The following is a 21,240-nucleotide window of genomic DNA, read 5'->3' on the forward strand; positions in this document are numbered from 1 at the left end:
ATGAAAGAAAGGTTGAGATAACAATGAAAGAAATATTGAGATAGGTAGGACACGTTTTACAGATAAAGGATGACAAATTACCAAAGATTGCGCTTTTTGACCATCCATTTAAGGGCAAATGAAAAACAGTTCGGCCCCAATAGTGGCGGAGAAGATCATAAACAAGGATTTAACGAAAACTGGAACTTCATGGGAGCGGATTAAAAGCAGAGGTTTGAACAGAATGAGGTGGAGAAAAAGCGCAGCTGTGTCGGCTTCAGGCGGCTTGGTGCTGCAATGAATTGTTAGTTGAAGTAACGGTTCTATTATTCTCAGAATTTTCATTCTACAGTATTTCGGTTTTTTTTGGGGGGGGGCTAAAATACATGTTTTACAGGCTAAAATACTAGAATGCAGCGCAGTGGCATTAAAACTTTAGTTACTTAAAAAGGTTAGTTCTTTAGATGCTCATTTGAATGAACATTCTTCCAGTGATTTGTAAAATCGATTCGACATGATCACCCTTAGGCAAAAAAAACACACGTGCGTTACCATCCGTCTTTGGAATACTAAGAAATTTATTTCAAATTATGCAGTCATACATGGCTGCATTATTTTATCTAGACAGCACCCCTTTTTGCGGAGTTTAACCTCTTTTTACAAAAAGCAATTTTTTTCCGGCTAACAGCTTTTAACAAGCAGCTTTAAAGTTAATAAATTATTTATATTTAGAAACGTGGCTTAACTGCATAAACATCAGATTTTGTTGTTGCATATGTTGCAATGATAACTCTAATATTTAGAGTTTCGCTTTCAGTTGACAAGGGACGCTCTTTACTTACAGTTCGTTACTAAGAACTGTTTGAGCCAAGGCTCTTTTAAATCTGAGAGAAGCTACCACTCCCTACTTCAACTCCCAATTACTATATTCAACTTTTATACTCGTACAACAGCGGTTCGAGAACCATAATCATCTCTGAGGAAGTGCATCCCTTCAAATATTACTCAGGAGGGTAGGGAGGTTCAAATATAAAACAAAATTAAATTCACAAAATTCTTCGAAAAAATCTGTTTATAAGGATTTCATCCATGGACGCTGGGAGGAAGCGAGGAGCCCTCCCCCAAAAAAAAGAGAAACAAGAAGACATTAAGAAACCTATGTATATAGGAACATGAGATATATCTCAACTGAAATCTTGAAGAAAACAAAGCTTGTGGAGCACCTTTCCCCCAGGGACGTTTCTTGGCAGCTCTTATGAACCCCTCGTCCATCCACATTTCTCCTATTTGTGCTGGTAATCATATGAACATAAACCTTTATGTGACACAGAAACAAAAATTGTGGTAAGAGGGGATCTATGACCCTGCAGAACACAAATCAGTGCTCTGCTGGTAATAATACATGCAGATAATGCGGGTAATAATATATTATTACCCCCCCCTCCATTGGAAAACCTTCTATATTTATCTAAAGGCTCAATAGGTGTAAGAAAACTTTTTGAGGCTTCAAACACATTTCCCCCTAACTAAACAAAGATAAACCAGCTCTCCTATACCCTTCATGGTGCACAATTATACACCCCTGCGCTCGGCTTAGCACCACCTTAGCTCTAAAATAATTGAATATACTAACCGCATATTTTATTTGGGATAGGTCAATTGTAGTTTTGCACCATAAAATGCCGAAAACGCCATGTAGCAGCGTTACAAAACTCTTTTACTATAAAAAATAGCCTTTCAATTTCCTCTCAAACGAGCCCTCCCTAAATATTCCAGGGTGTCATTCTTCTAGGGAAAAAGTGCGAAATACCAGATTTCTGTAGATAGGGTCTAAACCCTCCTAAACAGAGTTCTCTGGTATGCTGAATTTGATGGGGTAATTTCCCTCAAGATTACTTCCAACAATTAGTGACTCGTATGTCTTCCCTGTACTTTACAGATCAAGGAGAGTTTGGAGGGATAAGCATAGTGCATTCTTATATGTTAATTTTATTGTTTTATTATTTGTGTATTTCTCGTTTTCCAGGCATTAAGCTTTTTGAGCAACATTCTGTAATCCATGTATTTCTAGAAACTTCTGTTCCAACGCTATCTTACCATAGCAAACCCTGCAAGCAAAGCTGATGCTTGACTTGCTGCTTTAAGTTTTGCTCTGCTAAGAAACAATCTCTTCCAAGAATCAATTGTAGCTCGATCTGTTGTGACATCTTCCATTTTATATTTAGGACCTCTTCCAAAATGTCTAAAACCAAAACCAGAAATACAACGGATTGATAGACCTAAAAAATGAACAAATGTTCTATCAAACACAAAAAAACAAGGTATTTATACACATATTGTTCTGAAAGACCCCAGCGAAGATACATTTCGAAAGAATAGGTTAAAATGCAGGAAAGTGAGGATATTTGTGATTTAAAAGGTTAGCTTTCTAGGGTATAAGCATCATTTGGCCGAAATCCTCCATTCTCTCATAACCCTAGGCCCTTTGTACCAGGAAAAATTGAAAGAACCAATATTTCCAGGATAAAGTGGATAATTATCAAATTGCACCAGGCACAAGCAAAGGAAGAGTGGATATCCTTCAAAAGCAGTATCAAGATCTTCACTCTATTTTTTCACATTTTTTGATTAGTTTTAATAGTAAAATTTATTGAAAGATCAAAATTTATGGGAATTCTGAAAGATAGTCTGAAAACCCTCGAAAGTACTGTTAGATTGAAAGGAAAACTGGACCAGTTCGCCACTGTTGAAAACCCTTTACGGTTGAGTTGACGCCCTCTGCCTTGAACAATAAGGCAGAGGGCTTTTTTCTAGTTTTTTTTTCTTCTTTGCTGCTAGTAGAGTATCGGAACAACATAGAGCTGTTGATAATCTCATTTGAAAGGAAACTGTTATATCTCTGAATTTTTGTAAGCATTAAAATAAACACAATTATTGACAAAAGCTGTATCTTCATATACAAGAATACATATGACGCCATACATTGTAGGTTACAGCCATAAATGATAGGATATTAAACCTTAACTCATGATATATAAAAATAATGTGACGTCACTTGCAGTGACATTAATAATATCGTTGCGAAACATCAGGGACTATGCATCAATTTGAAGGGATGACAAGACAACAAAAGAAGAAGACACAACACATTTACTTGGAGAGATCACTGGTGCAAGGTGATTTTGCACATCTAGCACAGTTTATTAAGTGAGCGTCTTATCGTATTAATTGTTACAATCCTTTTATTAAGAATTACATTTATTTGCATATTTATAACCAACAACCATAGGGAATTGGACATAAGTCAAAAAAAATATATTTTGTCTAACCATAGACAAAATATATTTTCAAGATCTAGAGGGAGAATTTCGATTTTTTCAAAAAAATATGTGCGTTTTTCAATACAAATAACCAAAAAAGCAGTTCCAAAGTTAGAGTGGGGGGACATATTCACCACCACCATCACCCTGCCTCCTCAAACTATTTTTAAGAGCTTGAAAACGTGAAACGTAATTCTTCTTTAAATTTGTAGTCAGAGTTCAACCAGTCAATATCTCTCAAAGTTCAAAGCTACTGTACCAGAGACATTCCATTATTGTTGACTTTGCATGATCAAATGGTAAAACAAAAACAATATTGTCCAGAGTGCAGACTACGAGTCACATCAAACTCAATTAAATATGCTAATTGTGACTCTTGGTTCCACGCAGGGGCCGAAAAGTGTGCAAGGATAGATATTGCCAATTGGAGTAGCTCCTGGATGTGCCTTGATTGTTCCACTAAATCCAAAGTAAACCTTACTTCTTCTCCAGGGCTTGCTGTGCCCCGTTCTGGCTTCCTTCGAACGCCTCGTACCCCTGTTGAAAGAAAAAGAATTCTTAGCACCCTAAGTGACCTAAGCAGCCCTGCTCCTTTTCCTCACCCTCCACAGAGCCAGCTTTCTTTTTTAACAGAAAAACCAAACGTGCCTCACGAGGCTGGACCTAGTTTGGTTTGTCCTACAATTTCCCTTGCCCCACCCCAGCGCCAAAATCCAGAATTTCTTTCCGAAGACTCAACGCACGTATCGTGCCAAGTCACTGAATGCAGCATGGATAAATCTGTTCAAACAGACAGCGTCACAGCAGCCCCTCCTTGCAAAAATATTAAATAGAATATTAATGCAAAAATATTAAAAAAAAATATTAACTTTAAAAAGAATTAACGGATGGGTTAAAGCTTATTACTGATTTTTGTCAATTTATAAAAGTGATTCAAGAAGTCAACCTATAAAAAATTCTATCCCAGATGAGGTAAATAACACTTCAGACTCGCATCATCAAAAAAATGCATTGTCCTTAAGCTCAATGAATACTAATAAAGGAAGCAGAGGATTAAGTTCATCAACTTTAGCCACCACAAGTGACATGAATCTATGTTCAGAAATTGTACCTGACCTCAATCTCACCTCTATTAACCTAATTATAATCTTGACCTTGAGAACACAGATGCCCTAATTCGTTTTGACAGTATGGAAGTGATTCTACCTAATAATAATGACCTCCCTGCTAATATCTGCAAATATAATTTTGGCAGGTTTTTTTGCAAATTAGGAGATAAATGTGATTTGGCCATGATCGTGCTCCAAGCAAGCTTCAGGAAAAAAGTATTCCTGATAAAAGTGTTTTAAAAAATTGCAAGTTTTTTCAGCAAGGAAATTGCAAATTATGTCCAAAGTGATCATCGATCTATTACCCATAACTTCAAAAAACGAAAAAAGCTAGTCCAACAGTTTGTTCCCATTTTGTTATATTACAAGTGCGACCAAAAGAAGTGCTCGTTATTGCACTTATATCGTTTTTACCTCACTGGCAAGCGTACTAAAGCAAAGTGTATTTTTGACGATGGTCCTCTATGTAAGTTAGCATCAAGCAGGCGTTGTTTCGGGTGTGATAGCCTGCATATTTATGTCCCCTCTTCCTTCTTACGAAAAAAAAATCGAGCTGCAAACAAAACACAAGTACACAAACTTGGGCAATCCCAGCTGTTACCAGTCAAAGATTCCACACTGGATAGTCCCTTGTTTAGGTAGCACAAAGGATCCCTTTCCTCCCTTATTAAATACCCCTCATTACCTCCCACCCTATCCAATACAAAGCAACATGACTCAAGTGTCCTCTCCCTAAAACCCCCCTCCAACCCAGGAATTTACTCACGGCCAGTCAAATCACCATCACACACGAACCCCTCTTACTCATACAATTCCCGGCACAATTCCCTTTTACTCATATCCATCCCAGTCACAAACCCCCTTGCATACCCTATCCGTTCCATGTCCCCAAGATACTGTTGACTGGTCCGGGTCTCCAGCCGTCATTTGCCAAAGTAAATCCGACCTCCCTCTTCCCAGAAAATTCCCAACCCACTTCCCTTTCCACCACCTTCTCGCCTACCCCTCTCCTCTCTATCAAAAATCCTTCCGATTCGACTCCTTCTTACCCTATCTCCACGAATCCCCATCTCCAACCCATTCGTTTTATCCCTCCTGCGTACCCATTCAAGGTGATTCACGTCTGATACTTCTGCATCGAATAATTGTCTCGTAAATCCTAATTGTTCTCATTTCCTGCAAACTGAAAACAAGTTGCACCTCACTCAACATGCTTCGTCCATATCCTTGCCCATCCCCCCACCTACCTCCAAATTCCCAAGCTAAGTCCTTCTCTTACCTTCTTCTCCAAAGCATCATAATATTAAATTAAAACCCCACCTAGGAAATTCTCGAACTCATCAAGTCTCCCATATGTGATTCCTAAAACGACTTGTTTTTCCTAAACTTTTTGTTACTAATGCTAAAAGTCTTAATTTTGAAAAGCTTACTGAACTCGAGATGCTTTCAGAATCAAATCTAATAGATATTATAGCCATTACTGAAGTACGGTCCCATGACCCAGGGACCCTGCGCCTGACAAATTATTAAGAGTTTATTAAACTCCATCCTTTAGACCAACCACTAGGAAAAAAATTGGCGGTGTTTTGTTCTTTACTAAGAGTAACCTTTACCCAAAGGTTATTCAACTCCCTAGTTTATCCGAGTATGATTAGCTCCTCTGGCTAAGTATTGGACCAAAAGTAGTCCCTCGCCCCTTTAATATTATTGCAATAGCTGTTTTCTATTTCTCCCAAATCAAAATATTGATTCAGAACGTAAAATTATCCAGCAATTGCAGACAAGTGCTAATTTTGTTATTTCTAAGTATCCCAGTGCTGGCTTTTTTTTTTGTTGGCGATGCCAACGACCTTAAAATGGATTATTTTTGCTCTTCACTTAGAGTAAAAGAAATTGTTAAAATACCAACGACTTGGGGAAATACCTCTCTTGATGTTATTTTAACTAATACGTATAATTTTTACAGCCTTTCCTCAGCTTTGTCCCCATTAGGCGGGAGTTATCATCTTTCGATTCTTTTATCCCTCTCCTCAAATTTTAAGCATTCTTCCTCAATAACTTATGACACTTGTCACCCTCTTTAAAATTATGGTCTTCTGTCTTTTGGTATGTGGCTTAATACTGAAGATTGATCCGACGTTTATAGTTTAAAAAATCTTGATGAGAAAATGGCTACGTTCCACAAAAAGCTAATTGATAAATATCAAATTTGTTTCCCAGAAAAAAGAATTAAAAGGTACTCCAGGGATAAACCCTTTATTAATCCAACTTTAAAAACATTAATTGAAACACTAACCAAATTGAAACACTAATCACATTGAAGCTTTTCCACAATGGTAAACTGGATGAAGCCAATAAACTAAGAAAATCAAATTAAAGATAAATTGTAAATTGGCATGATCGTACTACAAAAATAAGGTCGAAGAATTATTCACTAATAAACCAACAAATTGGTATTTCGAGGCCCTTTCTAAGCCCTTGTCTTTTCTGTTCAACGAGATTACCGAGTCTGGGCAAATTCCAACAATTTAGAAACAGAGTTTCATATCCCCTTTGAAAAAGAAAAACCGAGAGCCTGGTTTTGAAGGCGTTCGTCCTATTACTCTTACTCCTATTTTCTCAAAACTTTATGATGGATTCCTTGCAGATTGGCTAAAGAAAAAATCTTACCTCTAACTGACCTGAGGCGATTTGGGAACATAAAATCCACTTCTACTTCCCACTACCTCGTTTCTCTTATTGACCACATCAGAATCCCCGAAAAACCTAATTCCTGGCGAGATTTAACTTCCATTGACCTCCAGAAAGCATTTGACCTTGCTAACCACAATATTTTAATTGAGAAAGTTGTCAGCAAATATTGATCCCTTACTGGTGGAATTGGTTGCCTCCTTCTTAACAAATAGATTGCAGGTTGTCAAATACCAGAATCATTACTCAAATCCTCTCCCTGTCCACAATGGCATACCCCAAGGTATTCTCCTAGGTCACCTCTTTTCTTCAGTTATGATCAACAGCTTGGCAAAGGAATTTCCTGACTGATGGAAATTTGTTGATGACAAATTTCTGTTAAGTCCCTTTTAATTCTTTATATTCCTTTTTTTATAGTCCCTTTTATTTATAATTCTTTAATAAGTTCCTTCTAATTCTTTATCTGACCTGAATTCCAAATTCGGCCCTTTGTGGGCTTGTGATAGAGATTTTCTTGAAATAAATATCTTATCTAAAGTGATACTGAGTAATATGATACTTTTTAGACTGAGACATGCTGTAGACAAAGTTTTAAGGGAAGAACAATGCGGTTTTAGAAAAGGTAGAGGATGTGTCGACCATGTTTTCACTCTTAGGTTAATAATTGAGAAGTCCCTTCGTTGTCAAACACCTTTGGTCCTTAGTTTTATCGATTATGAGCAAGCTTTCGATTCTGTTGATAGAACAGCGTTAACAAATGTCTTATCGTTATATGGTATACCAGAAAAATACATTAAAGTGATTTGCGCTATGTACGAGAATAATACTGCTGCGGTTAAGGTAGGAAATGAGGTTAGCAACTGGTTTTGTATTAAATCAGGAGTTAAGCAGGGTTGTGTTCTATCCCCCTTTATATGGATCATTTTGATGGACTTCGTCTTAAGGAGCACAGGAAAGGCAATTGGAGACCATGGAATCAAATGGGGAGGAAGAACGCTCCTGGACTTAGATTATGCAGATGATTTAAGCATATTAGATGAAAGTGTGAGCAAAATGAATGAATTTTTAGAGGTTTTACGAGTTCAGGGTGCTAAAATAGGCTTGAAAATTAATGTTAAGAAGACTAAGTCACTAAGGTTAGGAATAAGTGAAGATGAACAGGTGACCTTAGGTAACGAAAAGATTGATCAGGTTGGGAGCTTCAAAGTGATACTGAGTAATATGATACTTTTTAGACTGAGACATGCTGTAGACAAAGTTTTAAGGGAAGAACAATGCGGTTTTAGAAAAGGTAGAGGATGTGTCGACCATGTTTTCACTCTTAGGTTAATAATTGAGAAGTCCCTTCGTTGTCAAACACCTTTGGTCCTTAGTTTTATCGATTATGAGCAAGCTTTCGATTCTGTTGATAGAACAGCGTTAACAAATGTCTTATCGTTATATGGTATACCAGAAAAATACATTAAAGTGATTTGCGCTATGTACGAGAATAATACTGCTGCGGTTAAGGTAGGAAATGAGGTTAGCAACTGGTTTTGTATTAAATCAGGAGTTAAGCAGGGTTGTGTTCTATCCCCCTTTATATGGATCATTTTGATGGACTTCGTCTTAAGGAGCACAGGAAAGGCAATTGGAGACCATGGAATCAAATGGGGAGGAAGAACGCTCCTGGACTTAGATTATGCTGATGATTTAAGCATATTAGATGAAAGTGTGAGCAAAATGAATGAATTTTTAGAGGTTTTACGAGTTCAGGGTGCTAAAATAGGCTTGAAAATTAATGTTAAGAAGACTAAGTCACCAAGGTTAGGAATAAGTGAAGATGAACAGGTGACCTTAGGTAACGAAAAGATTGATCAGGTTGGGAGCTTCAGTTACCTTGGTAGTATTATTAGTAAAGATGGTGGGAGCAGTGAAGATGTTAAAAGTAGAATAGCTAAAGCTCAGGGTGTTTTTTCACAGTTAAAAAAAGTTTGGAAGAATAGAAAGATAAGCCTACAAACCAAGATTAGAATATTGGAAGCTACAGTGATGACAGTGGTCAAATATGGCTCTGAAGCATGGACACTCCGAAAAGCAGATGGAAATTTACTAGATGTTTTCCAGAGAAATTGCCTATGGATTGTTCTGGGTACCCGGCTGACTGACCGTATTTCAAACAGTAGGTTGTACGAAAAGTGTGGTCCAATCCCGCTTTCTGGGGCTATAATGAAAGAAAGGTTGAGATGGCTAGGCTACGTTCTACGGATGAGGGATGACAGATTACCGAAGATTGTCCTTTTTGGCCAACCGTCTGGGGCTACACGGAAAGCAGGTCGTCCTTGTCTGGGTTGGGAGGATGTCATAAATAAGGATTTAAAGGAAATGGGAACTTCCTGGGAGGGTGTAAAGAGGGAGGCTTTAAATAGATTAGGTTGGAGGAGGAGCGTGCGTAGCTGTGTTGGCCTCAGGCGGCTTGGTGCTGCAGTGAGTTATTAGTAGTAGTAGTAGTATCTAAAGTGATATACCTGATCTCCTCTGGGATGTGGAGATTGTTTTCTAGATCAGTCAACCTCAAACTTCTAGTTATGTAATATACCTAAGATTCTTGAAAACTATGGAGCAAAAACTAAAAAACTGAAATTTACATGTAGCCTACATAAAAAATAATAATTGTGTTATCAATATACTATAGCCTGTCCTAAAATGATGCAGAAGAAATGGATGACAAAATACCAAATTTATTTACTTGAAAATACTGAAACTTCAAGGGGCAAATTTTATCGTAAATTATGAGCTAGATATTGTTTAACAATGGCTTATGTCTATGTCTCAATGAATAAGGTATAATACTACCCTTATTTCTTCTTCGATATTAGATATTCTCTCTTATTTTTTTTTCAGCATTGAAAACAGAGGAAAATTCAATTTGGCACAAAATGTGCCACAGGCCCATTACAGCTGAAACGACTATATGGTAGTCCATATATATTTATACAAATTTTTGTACTGCAGAACTAGCCCAGGCATCTCAGGTTGGATTAGTTGTAATCCTAGTTTGTATCTCCAACCATAAAAATTCAAATTTGTCACAAGATTCCCATTTTAACAAGGTGTAACCTTTTCTACAAAACTTTTCAAAATTTCTATAACCATAAGTGTGAAAAATGGTCCTACTGCATAATTTTGGGCCCTTGGCTTTTGGGTCTGCATAAGTCCTCCCTGGAGGCCAAATTACTGGATCTTTGAATTCTTCTGAGTGAACTGGATATCTAAAACTTTGATCCAATGTCATGGGGGTGCCAAAGGCAAAAGTGAGTACAGGAGGAACACTGGTTACCCTGTAATCACTGTAATTCCTGTAATTTCAAACGAGAACTTTTAACAGCTAGAAAAGTACTTTGCAACTCTTCACCAGCATTGGAGAGAATATAATAAACTCATCAACATCCCTAACAAAATCCTATGAGAATTATCTAGGTCCCATGTGTAGCCTACTAAGTCAATGGTAGCTATTCCTATACATTTCCTTGACATTTCCTTGACATTTCAATGACTGTCAAAAATTTGAGAGGCATGTTTGCATGGTTTTCACACAAAAGTGTTCAAATCAGTGCTTCCATCTATTTTATAATCATTGAGACATTTAATAAACCCCTCATTGCAAAAAGGGATATTTCCATCATTCCTCAAGAAGCCTCAAAAAGTACTTCTCCATAAATATATCTTTAAGATAACCCATCTAACTTTCAGCCCACGTCATTTCTCTTGATGTTTTGAAAACCTATAGAGAATCAGAATACTGTTTTCTCAAAACAAAGGAATTTCTCAATCAATAACAATTGGTTTAGGACCAGGACATTCAACTAAAGATATGCTGACGTTATCAAGCTTATTTATAAACACAGCATAAAACCTAGGACATATGGTAGGTGCTATTTTGCTTGATATTAAAAAGTATTTGACAATATGCATTATGGAATTCTACTAGGTGAATTAGAACACACCAGAGTTAGAGAAGAAGCAATAGAATGGCTCTGGTTCTACCTTAGCAATCAGCATATGTTCTAAGAAGACACTGAACACTAGGAATGTGAACATAGGTATACAAAAGGGAAATCCTATGTCCACTATTATCCCTAATTTATATGGATGATTAAGATCATATTCTGAACTCAAATTTAAGAACCTTGCAGTGTTTCAGACTATGCTGCAGATAACATTAAATGGCCTTATATGACTCAGACATGGATAGAACTAAAAAAAACTACATATTTTCTTAGAAGAAAACTGTCTGGATGAATTCTAATCGTTTTGTAATTAATCTCCGTAAATCATGTGTTCTGTTCTTTTCAAGAATTGGAGCTCCCGATCCAGAAATACCTGGAATTACAAGTTCTAGAGGTATATTCTTGGACGAAAATCTCTCTTTTCTACACCATCCAGACTTTGGAAACGTCTTTCCATTCGAAATTCTATTGGTTTAGGCATCATCAAGGAATTGAAGCATGCATTTCCTCAAAAAAAAATTCCTTTACCTAGTTTTCAATAATATTCTGAAACATCACTTCAACTATGGTTGTTTCGAATAGTGATAGTAGTATGGCTGTGTTGAAGAGTGAAGTGATAGCTGTACTGAGCCCCTTTGAAAATTTCTACTCCTGCACCTTCTTTACAAAGTTGTCAAGCGAAACAAATAGTTACTGCATCTCTCATGTACTGTTAACAATATATAATAAACACATAGCTCTTTACTTAGTCTAAGTTATTGTGTTGTCTCCGGTTGATAAAACGCTTGTAGCTGGGCCTTTGTTCTGTTGTCTCGAATTGTCAGTAAAGAACAAGCAATTGCTTTAATGATACAAGCAGGTTAGAAAAAGGCAACAGTCATCCTCTTGTTTCAGGTGATAATTAATAACTGTAAGATTTAATGTTGCCCTTTACTATTTTTTTAAAAAGTCAGAGCTTATTTTAATAAATGAGCTCAAAATGTATTCATTTAAACAAAGAAGCATTTAAAACAAAATATTATACATATTAACATTCTTTTAATGAAAGGTTCTAGTAATATTTGTCTCAACACAGGGTTGTAACATGATAGGGGGTCAGAATGGCTCTGGCCCTATAGAATCCCAAAGATTATCCAAATTTTCAATCCATTTATTTGAACAATATTCTCAGTACCTATCCATGCAAAGTTGCACAGTAAAACTATTATAATAATTTGCTGCAAAACTTTACCTGTGTCTTTTGTTTCATTTGAAAACTTCTTTGGTGGAACAATATTTTTTTTCAATTAATAATAATGAAGGACAACCTGACACCATACTCCACACCACTTTCAATTGTACCAGCACTAAGGACCTGGGAATTACTAAAGATGATGTCTCAAAGTCCCACAAAGATTCTAGACTAGCATTTTCCTATACATATTTGAGCCTTGGACTTATGAGGATAACTGCAACTTTCTAGTCATATGCAAGGTACTTGTGAGACCAGTCCTGGGCTTTGGAACCTGCCCTCCAGATCCCTTTAGTAAAAAAGTGACCAACAGCTTATTAAAGGCATACAGAGGAGTTCTAATAAATGTATCACCAGACTTGGTGAGAAACTACTTAGCAATAGGTTACAAACCCTGAAGCTACCATTGTTGACTTTCCAATGGAGGCACAGCTACATACTACCAAATATAAGTCTTTCAATCAAATTCATAACAGGCTCTGTATTAATCATATATACAAACAAGCTCTATAAGTTTGATCATACTTTTATATTGGTTTCCATATTAATCTAAAATATTCAGTTATTTCCATTGATGTTTAGAAATAATATATTTATCCATGCTATGGTCCTATATTTCAAATATTTGCATCTTTTCAATTTTGTCAAAAAGTATGTAATTGAAAGTCAAAGGAAAGAAGTAATTCCAAAATTGAAAAACGCAAAAATTCCAATACAACCATAGGGTAAAGGCACCAATGATTCAACATTGCAATTTTGGAATTACTGTTGACATTTCCTTCAAAACAGGATAACTTTGCTTAGTTGTGACCTGGAACACCATCTCTTAAAGCCTTTGTTATATTTTGACAATACAAAACGTGGACACTATATCCAATAAACCCAGATAAGAAAAGAACATTCAATTCAATCAGTTTCCTGCTTTTGACACAAAATGAACTCCCAACAATTTTTTAGCAATGCAATGTTCAAACTGTCATTACTTGTTTGCTTTTTCTACCATAAAAAGTTGAGATCAGCATCAATACATCAAGATAGATCTGATCTTCTCTACAATGTAGCCACATTGGCTTTTCTTGATAAAAGTAAGTTAAAATGACAGCTAATATTATACTGATGTAACTATGTTCCAGGTGTCAAAAATTCTTGTCTGATGCAGTGGAATATCCGACCAACTGAAAATGTTCCTTCAGCTGAATTCAAATGTAGATTCATTTTTTCAGCTGTTATGAGATTCATTTCTTTTGAGAATATCTTGTAGTAGCCTTGTCAAAATTTTTGACAGACAGCAACAGGCCCTGTCAAAATATATGTGACTCTGTTGAAACTTCACTGAACATGTAAAACAGATGAGAAACAATTTGTGTCAAAATCCAAGGGTCCTCTGGCAAAAACAAAGTTGTTGAATTTATGTGTACTTCCTCAACAACGAGTGGTTTTGATGATTATTATTGTAATAATATTTCAAATGAAAAAAACATTAAAAAAAGATTTTGTTTTAAATTGTAGTTTACTAATTTGATCTAGATTTTCCATCATCTGAGGAACAAACAATTGACCTGGAATTAACTTGAGGAATTAAGCATTTGACCTGGTTGATGACAACACCATAATTCATTTATCACTGACTAAATTTTAAGTAGACCCTCTCTTAGTAAATTTTATATATGTTTTCTTTCAAATAAATCCCAAGCAGTAAAACGCAAAATCTTCTCTCTGAACACCTCCCTAATTATTATGCAATTCCTCAAGGAACCTTGTTAGGACCACTTTTATATGTAGTATTGATTAATGAAATTGGTAAGATTCCCTTAAAGGTGTTAATGGCCTGCTAATCCTTGAGGTATGTCATAGAACTATAAAAAATGATCCCACCAGAATCCTACCCATTTTTGGATTAAGCTAAGAATTTACATGTGAAAGTAAGTTCCTCTAAGTCAAATAAAATGACAATAAACTTCTTAAAAGTCCTAAAATCCACTCCCGTTTTCTTCTATCTCACCCAAAATGCTAATGAAACATATTAAACTACTTGGTTTTACAAACTTCTAATAATCCTAAGTAGGACATGCATATTTCAAGAATTCTAAACTTTCCAGACAAAGGATAGTCAAATCTAATCTTTTTAGAAGTGGATTAAACTGGTAAATTAACTTTGAAATGGCCAAATTTTGACAACACTTTCTCTGTGAATAATAAAGAAATCTTTGCTGGACCATTAAAGCTGAAAGAAAGCTTCCAGATATCATTTTTAGAGAGACCTGTGTCATACTATTATATTACACATTATGTTATAAAGACTTAGGTCAAATGATTAGACTCCATATGATTATCCAATTTTGTCCCTATATTTGAGGCATTTTTTTCAGTTTTTTGTTTCCACTCTCTGAATATTATACACTTACACATTTAAAAATGTTGAACAGAAACAAAGAAATAAAGTAAAAAGAACAGGCATGTCAAATCCACCAGGATCCACCCACAAGTATTCCCCAAGTATTTTAACATGTGTTGAATTGGATTCTGACTCACATCAAAAACAGGTAACTTTTTTTCTGTCAAATTTGTTGGTGAAAGTGCTCCAACATAAGAAAATTGGAGTTTTGTACCCTTTTCTGACAAAACTTCAAAATTGTAATCAAACGACTAGATTCATAGATATTTTTCCTATATACTGAAGCCCTTTTCAAATCAAAGGTCTTTAAATTAAGCCTTCTGGAGTAGAAAAAGCGTTTTTTTTTTGTTTTTTTGTTTACAGAAACTGTTGGATCATTGCTGCCTCTGCCCTAAATAAACAGTATTACTAAAGATAGTTCAGATTAGAAAGTGGTTACCAGAAATCCTGAGAATTACCTCAAGACAATCATAAAGTCTGGCTCATCTTATTCCTAAGTGTTTTGATCCACTTTCCCCCTCCCTCTGATGGATAAAATTATGCAATCTGCTCTATATATGGTATCCAAACTATATTTTTCAATAACAAAACTCTTTTCTTCTTTGAAGCAACTGCTAATCAATCAATAGAAGGAAAGCTGTCATGCTATTCTAAAAATACCTTGGTGTATTAGTGGACTGATTATTTATACATCAGGAGAAAAGGGTAGTTAAACAATGCACCTTCATTATTTATAAAAGGGTTATAATAAATAAACTGTTTCTGGTAAAATATATGACAACCTACTTTTGGGGGCAGGGGGTACAAGCTGTACCCTTCCAAAATTTCCAAGACTTTATAATTTATTTATAAGATTTCCTGTTCTTTACTTTTGTCCAGTATCCTGTCATTTGCTACAAGAAACGTGATCAGTGGCTTTATATACTCTGCTTTGACATGACTGATACCAAATACGCTGTTTTCAACAAAATGAACAAAAGACTTAGTAGCAAATGGATCTGCCCTGTGTGTAAAACAGGTAGCAAACCCAGCAACCAAGAAGTTTCTCAAATACTTTTGAATGTTATCATAAGGAACTGCAAAGAGTACTTGACAATTTTAGAGAAAATGTACAGTTAGAAACAGACTTGGTGAAAACACAAGTGAAAACTCTTGAGACCACTATCCAGTCAAAATTCTTGGTAGTCAATGTTGAAGAGTTGACCAAAGTTTTGATGCCTAGTTTATCTCTTTTTTCTTGAAAGATGATCTTTCTTTTATACTGATTCAATACAAAATTTGAAACATCTACCCAGCAACAACAATATCATGCTTGTCAAAAAGCTAAATTTGGTTCTTTACTTGTTATCTCTTGACAAAAATGGTATGATTGTCTGAAAATGGGAAGAACAAAAAACTAAGTGGTCAGACATTAACCCTGTCCCACATGGATCATTAACCCCTCCACACCTCCTGTAAAAGTGATTTTAACCTGCATGAAACCTCAGTGAGTATGGCTTTCTTGTTGGTTTTGGACTCTGATTTAGTCATTTCAACAGCCAAAGCACCCTCAGAAACTGGTGAATCTGATTGCATCACTGCTAGTTTGATTGATAACAAAGTATCAAAACCCATAGGTAAATTACAAGTTTCCAAGCTTCTATGCACTGTAACCAAGCTAAAAGATGCTCACATTCAAATACCAGGTTATGCCCTATAGAGTAATCTGAATAGTAACCAGTGTTACCAAAACCTGCAATTTATACCAAAAACAGACTAAAGGAAGCAAATTTCAAACATTCTGCTCTTCTATCAAGTTATGTTTCAATTGAACACATTCTTGTTAGGCTTCATATTGAGTCAGACTTGAATCTTGAAAATTTTTCAGCAGTATGTCTAAGACCAACTCAAAGTGTCAATCTACACCTAAGACAAGAAACCTGATAGCAGCACTATCACTGATACAAATTATCTGAATGAATATTTCTGTACAAGCCTTACTATCTTAACAGCAGACACTCCACCTCCCAAAATTCCTGTTGTTAAAAAAACCTCCTTAATGCTACCTGTCTCCCTTATCCCCTGATAATAATTCTGAATGACTAAAAATCTTGCCCAAGACTTCTTGGCCTGCTGCTTGGACCCTTCAGTTTAAAAGTTTAAAATATGAAATTTTGCATCTTGAGCATAATAACTTTCACTATACTTTTTATACAAGATATGAACAGTTAGACCAAATAACCAAAAAGAAGCACCTTGAAGTTATAATCTATAGTGAGGTGAAAGTTCATAGCTTTAAATGAGCCCAGGTAGGCAGCTAGTGAAAGCAAATCAAGCCCTTGGACTTACTAAGGGTATATTCATCAAAAGAAGACTGTGTTTAAAGAAATTGTATAAAGCCTTTGTCTGCCCCCACCTCAATTTTAGTATGGCCATAGCATCCCTACAGTACTAAATGGATTCTAGGGCCCAAGAGCGTCCAGAGAAGATCAACAAAACTTGTCTCCCTCTAGAGGGCCCTGACCTTTGATGACCTTTAAAAATATGTGTGTTATAAAAGTGAAACCTTGCAAAATAGATCTTCTGCCTAATTGAAGTACAACATAATTGTTTTCAGCTTCATAACTTTGCTCAATTCCATTTTAAAGGTTTTAAAGATATGCAAATACATTTCCTAAATTTTGAAAAAAAACATTGATAGCCTATGGCTCAAAATTTGGTCAATGTTGGTATTACCAGAACAATTGTTTGGGGTAATGAAACTATTGTTAATAGATGCATTTTGACTTTTTGAACATCTTTCCTTTCTTGCAAAACTACCACAAATTCACTGTTACCAAGCTATTCTAGCCCAAATATTTTTATATATATATATATATATAGAATTGCAATCATTTCCATTTTCATTGATTTGATATTTGAAATCACAAATCTGTAATAGGTTAGAAACAAATATGGGCTATATATTTGCACATTAGGGGGGTGGGGGTGAAGCATAGCATATATTAAATATATAAACTGACCATTGCTGTATTTAATATATGCTATGCTTTAACCCCTCCCCCTAATGTGAAAATATATAATAACTCTATAATGGTGAGTTTGCAGTAGTTTTGCAAGAGAGAAAAGATGTTCAAAAAGTCAAAATGCATCTATTAACAATAGTTTCATGACCCCAAACAATTGTTCCAGTAATATCAACATTGACCCAAAATTCTACTGAAATAACAGGAATTGCATTTTCAGAACTAAAGGCAGAGAAAAAGCAACTAGTAGCTGAAAATTAAGGCAAAATGTTGTTTTGTCAAAATTTCAATAGGTATGGACCTGTCATGTAGGCAAATTTCAGGGCCCTCTAGAGGGAGAAAGAGTGGAGGTGGGTTACTTTAAAATACCTTCCCAGGACAAACTTTAGCCTGTAGCCCATCCCTGAAAGTTTCATTTTCCTAATCTAAACTCTTTTCAAGATATCAAGAAGTCAATTAACTAGAATTTTACCAGCCAAAGTTGATGTTGTGGTATGGACTTGAGAGTACCTTAACTAGCATTTTGGCCAAATGGTAGCCTAGGTCTAGTGTTAATGCAAGTCACTCTGCAGATGAGAGTAAATATTTATGATTATTTCCATGTTGTTTCCAAAATATTTGGTAGCCATTCTTACTGGCAAATAAATAAAAATTTTGGCCAAATGGTAGCCTAGGTCTAGTGTTCCTGCAAGTCACTCTGCAGGTAAGAGTAAATATTTATGATTATTTCCATGTTGTTTCCAAAATTTTTGGTAGCCATTCTTACTGGGAAACTAAAAAAAACACAATGTTAGTGTAAGCATCCCTTTATAGTCTCAAATTTAAATTTGTAAAAGATGTAATTAGCTGAGTAGATTTGGAAAGAGCATAAAAAGATGCATTGAGTTGTCTGTTCTTATTCTTCTTACCTTAGTAAAATCAAGATTCTAAACTTAGGCTATTCAAAATTGTCACTGCAGCAGTAGGCCAAGTATGACCATTAAACTGCTGATTAAGGAATCAAATGTTGCCATGCCTCTTCATTTGTAATTACAATGTTTCCTTCAGAAGAGCCCATAGAAACTAAAATGTTACCAAATTGCGTCTAGTAATGGCATTTTAGAGAACAGCCTAAATTATAAGGTCACACTGTTTTGAGGTTAATAGCCTAGTACAATAGGCCTGGTTATATTCAAAGTCATCCCCAAAAAATTATGATACATAATTTTCTAAAATACTTTTCAGCTATTATAATCACCGTCTGACATGCAGTAATAAACAACTGCTTTTCTCTCCTTGAGATTCTAAATAACAATAGGCTTCAAAGCATTGGATGCTTTCAAATATTGGCGCTCAAAAACTGAATAATGCCGAAATAAGGAGCAACTGACTATGTATAATTGACTTATATTTGGCTTACACACAGCATACACAGACAGACCAAATCAGAAAATGGTTTAATGCTGTAAAATTAACCTAAAATACCCGATAAAAAGTCCATTCCATTTTTACTAGCTAGCTAAACTTATAAAATTGTTTTAATTATGGTCGCGGAATTTTCCGAAGGTTATTCAGCTGATTAAATATTTTTAGTTTATCAATGATTAGTTTACGTTGAGGAATGGCGTTGATGCTTAGTTATGTTTAGTTTACATTGCTGAGTATGAACTTTATTGAATAAAATCTTAATTCTTAAAAGATTGATGGTACTCTTTCCCTCAGTCCAAAATTTGTAAGTTTCCTGTGTTTGAATCACTGCCGGACCAGGGGAACCTCCTCCACGAATATTTTTCTGGCGCCCTCTTAACCTTTTTTCTTTTTTAGAATAAATTTGTCACTTTGGTCAATTATTGGCACCTTTTTCACATTTCCCCTCCCCTCTCTCGAGATCTCGCTCAAAATTTCTTTGGTACTAGGGGGTTTGCAGTATTTTCAAGCTTTTTTACCTCAGAAAAAACTTCATGACTCCAAGCAAGGCCTATTTAAAAAGAAACAACAGCAAAATCAGGAACCTTTTGTATATGTTTTAATGTTTTATCTGGCCCTAATAGAGTACTGCTTTGCAGGGCCAATAACAATTGTAACTGAAATAACATTCAATTGTTTTATGCGGTATTTTATTTTATGCATCCAATGTATTACTTCTATTAGCAAGAAAAATGAGGGACAAACTATCATTTTTAGGTCTATTTAAGGGATTAATATAGAACTTACGATAATAATTAATAATTTGGTGAGTAAAAGCATATTAATCCGCATTTATTATAATTCATTATTTTGTTAAGAATTAATCCAAACATTGAAAATTTACGCCAGTATAGTATATATCAAGATAAAAAAAAAAACTGTGCGAAAAAGAAGATTTTCAAAGAAAATCAAAGAGCCATTTTTAACTTAAGACCAGCAGAAATTAAGTCCTATGATAATTAAAACTCAAAGCGAATAAAAACTAACGTCGAAGAATGAACGAAACCCAAAATGAACAGAAATTAAAATAAATTATCATACCAAACATAAAGATAAAAGGTACCGATACAGATGAATTAATAAAATCCGAAAATGAGTAAATAAAATTAAAAATTCAAGTGAAACTTAAAAGCAACAAAAACTGTTATAGCTTGATTTTTTCTACAGAGACTTTCCCCCTCCCCTAACTGTTAAATTTTTAAATCCAAATGTATGTTTTGCGTTTTATTCAAGACTATAATTATTTTAACGAATGTGCGGTAATTTTTTAAAACATCGACTAAAAATAAAAAAAATCACTATCACTCAAATCATATGTCGAAATATATAACTATAATACTCAAGGTGTTTGGAAAAGGCTAATAGACAGAATAAACTTTATCGGAGGTAACGCTCTAGCGTTGCCTATAGCAAAGGCCGTACGGCTCCTATGTTTTATTATTATTATTTTTTCTCCAGAGGCACTTTGTATAAAAGGATTTCTTCTTCCTGGGTCTTTATTTAAGAGTATTTGAGCTAAAAGGATGTTATTTATTCACATGAGACTATGTTTTTGCAATGAATTTGCCCAACAAAAAGTGCAGTTTGGATTCTTTGCCTCTAGCTCATTTCTTGTCGAACTTGATGAAGAACTCTGGACAAAAAAAATATACGGTTTTATTTGAAGAAATGTTGGTTGTTTTCACAAAAAAGGACGATGAGCATAAGTTGAACTCCCATCGTCATCAAAATGGGACCAAAATTTTTCTGAATAAATCCAGTACGAAACAAAGGCTTAAGTGGATGGACGACTTCTGTCCAATTCTCCTCTTTGTGAAAATGGGCTACTAAAATTAGGATTACCACTTGTAGTACGAGAGTGGTATATTAGCACTTTTTATTATGTGCAATAATGTAGCAGAAGCAAGTTACCACTAAAAAGTGCTGAAATAGCACGGAAGTATTATTCGAGCACAAAATTAATACTATTACAGTAATTTTTTTTTAGCTATAACACCGAAAATTGTTTTATAGCACCCAAATCTGGAGAATCGTAGTACCTTAGAAACTGACCATGACGGCAATACTGTCTTTAA

General features: G+C 35.2%; 1 protein-coding gene across 4 annotated transcripts in view; it reads right to left on the reverse strand.

Annotated features, from left to right (window-relative positions):
- Positions 1–19,053, reverse strand: part of LOC136039945 (calcium release-activated calcium channel protein 1-like) — a 38,592-nt gene extending 19,539 nt beyond the window's left edge. Inside the window, exons 1-3 of one of the 4 annotated variants that reach the window (XM_065723948.1) lie at positions 18,957–19,020; positions 3,559–3,836; positions 2,077–2,258 (exon numbers count right to left, since the gene is read on the reverse strand). In XM_065723948.1, coding sequence (XP_065580020.1) covers positions 2,077–2,193 — 117 coding nt within the window. In that variant the 5' untranslated portion in view covers positions 2,194–2,258; positions 3,559–3,836; positions 18,957–19,020. Of the gene's footprint in view, positions 1–2,076; positions 2,259–3,558; positions 3,837–18,627; positions 18,646–18,936 lie in introns of those variants that run through there. The other 3 variants (XM_065723947.1, XM_065723946.1, XM_065723950.1) reach the window with 3 other exon arrangements.
- Between the last annotated feature and the right edge of the window lie 2,187 nt (positions 19,054–21,240).

Source organism: Artemia franciscana, chromosome 20 (assembly GCF_032884065.1).
Source record: "Artemia franciscana chromosome 20, ASM3288406v1, whole genome shotgun sequence".
Classification (NCBI taxonomy): domain Eukaryota; kingdom Metazoa; phylum Arthropoda; class Branchiopoda; order Anostraca; family Artemiidae; genus Artemia; species Artemia franciscana.